Genomic DNA, 2,397 nt, shown 5'->3' with positions numbered 1-2,397 from the left:
TATAAGTTGCATCAACGATTTAACAGACTTTAATTGCAGTGTTCTTAATCTTTATAAGTTAGTAGTACTGTTCGGGTTTACAGTGTGGGGGCGTGTTAGAACGAGCCGTTTTAGGTAGGCGTGGTTGACTCTTAACTTTTATAAAGAATACCTCTTTGGATTTGAGACTTTAGTCTTTGCAACTTTACAGATCTTCTTTATGCACCAAGAGGTTGTAACACTCCAAAGAGAAAGGAAAACTTGAAATCGCATCATATGACCCCTTTAAATAAGGATAAACAAACCTTCTCTGACTTCCAGGCCTGGTTCTTGGTGTACTCAGCATCCACAAGGTCAGGGGCTTCTCTTGAGAGAAGGATCAGAGGGTCCCTTTCTGAACTGGTCCTACAAATATTGGCAAAACTGATCAGCTTACCCTGAAAACAACACTGCATTTAAGTGTATGTTAGAGACACAACTGACCTAGAGCCTCTAAAGAATCCTTTTGGATTTTTTTTCTTCCAGGGCCATCGAGCAGCTGATCTGAAGAGTGTGAACTAAACATTAGAATATATCTAGAATATATCTGGCCTGAAATCGACTGTAATGCAGTTAACTCTCTGCATACTCTCAAGCATTCTTAAATCTCTGTTACCCACTTTTTCAGGTCATCCCTCATGAGGTCCCATCGGCCCAGTCCAGTGGGGTAAATGGGCCATACAGCAGGACCTCCCTCCCAAAACGTCCATGCAGGGTACATGATGTCCTGGTAGTCTGCCGTCTAAACAATGAACAAAAGTATAACTATGTTAATAGACATTAATACAATTAGAGCCCTACTAATATTAATTTTGTTGTGGAAATAAATGAACCAAGCATGTTTTGAATGTCAAAAATAGGATTTTCTATTCATGCATATTCTTTTACAACAAAAAAAAAGAAAAAAGATTTTTATATATTTATTTTCTGCATTAATAGAAAGTGAAGCTATGGGGTCAGTCAGTGTTAGTAATCTGAAGGCAGAGGCACAAAGTAATGTAAATTGCCTTAATATAATTAAGCATGATATAACATACAGTATACTACTGATATACCATAAAATCAAATTAGTAGATTGTTTAATGGCGATATACTGGGGTGTGGTTGTACACACCTTATACTGAAAGAAAGTACAGGCAAGACTGGCTGAACCCATCCAGGAACCTGTGGATAGTCACGCACATTAATCACCACTTCCAAATCTGGCAACCGGTTAATCACTTTTAGGATGAAGTGCTCGACACCACTGCATCTGCAAAGAAAGGATAAATGTCTGATATTCAACATCCATACGCACACAATAGGATCATGGTTTTACTAAAAAAATTAATTAATAAATAACGTACACTTCACCAACCTTGCTGGAAACATGCAGCTTTGTTCTCTGTACAATTTGTTCCCGATGATCTGGTAGTGCGTACCAACACCTCTGTGGACCGTGTCTGCCATCAACCCCTCAGATATACCGTTTTTAAATGGCCTAAAGTCATCTTTTAAGACACTGCAATCAAAAGAGCGATGGAGGAAACTCTACATTATTCAGCTCTATGCATCTGCAATGTGTGTATTCTTTGGTAAGATCTGCTATGAATAGGGGCGCCGCTACCAAATGAGGACCAAAAAAATGAGGTTGGGCCGCCTACCGCACAAAACATACAAGCAAACCTAGTTATCCAAAATCTTTGTCTGCAATTTAATAATACTGATCTATTACTTTTGCTATTGCTTTTGACCACTAGGTATCAGTATTTAGTCAGAGACCTACCCATAGCCGTGGGAATACATTTTATCTGGGGGCGGGGCTTGATGTTGAAGGGCGGGGCCGCGGTGGGGGATTTTAAACAAAATCCTAATATTAAACAGCCCAAACACTTATAGTTACACAAATTAATGAAGACGAACGAATATTTATTTGTGCTTTTGTAATTTTAGCGCAATAATATTTTTTTCTTTAATATATTTATTATTTTAAGGGGATTTTACTAAATATTTACCTCTAAATTATGCACCATTTATCATCTGCAATATCAGGGTGCAACCTCTAGATGACTGTATATATATAAATACATATAAACTGTTTGCTGCAGAGTTAAAACATAAAGCACGTTACTTGTATCAGGTTATTAATTGATATATTTTGAGACATTAAAGACTACATTTAGCAAAAGTTGAAATTTAAATGTTGATTTGAAGTGTCAGTTATTATTATTGTAGTCAAATCTGGACGGAGAAAGCATCTTGTTAGGCTACTCATACTAGCTACAGCGTGATCAGTCACACAAAGTCATCAGTGTAAATATTGGCTCAGTGTGACCAGTGCAATATTTTAAAACATAGAACTGAGTGTTTACATACCATGAACAGAGACGTTCTGTGGTC

At 37.4% G+C, this 2,397-nt stretch overlaps 1 protein-coding gene across 1 annotated transcript in view; it reads right to left on the bottom strand.

Moving 5' to 3' along the window:
* The window catches only part of LOC107742654 (protein O-glucosyltransferase 1), a 12,857-nt gene that overhangs the window by 3,847 nt on the left and 6,613 nt on the right, over positions 1-2,397 (bottom strand). Inside the window, exons 3-7 of the mRNA XM_016555708.1 lie at positions 1,376-1,519; positions 1,137-1,270; positions 639-762; positions 463-522; positions 285-384 (exon numbers count right to left, since the gene is read on the bottom strand). Of these exons, the coding sequence (XP_016411194.1) occupies positions 285-384; positions 463-522; positions 639-762; positions 1,137-1,270; positions 1,376-1,519 (562 nt within the window). The remainder of the gene's footprint in view (positions 1-284; positions 385-462; positions 523-638; positions 763-1,136; positions 1,271-1,375; positions 1,520-2,397) is intronic.

The sequence above is a fragment of the Sinocyclocheilus rhinocerous genome, unplaced genomic scaffold (genome assembly GCF_001515625.1).
Source record: "Sinocyclocheilus rhinocerous isolate Xijiao unplaced genomic scaffold, SAMN03320098_v1.1 scaffold947, whole genome shotgun sequence".
Taxonomy (NCBI): Eukaryota; Metazoa; Chordata; class Actinopteri; order Cypriniformes; family Cyprinidae; genus Sinocyclocheilus; species Sinocyclocheilus rhinocerous.
This window is presented reverse-complemented; position numbering and strand designations above follow the sequence as displayed.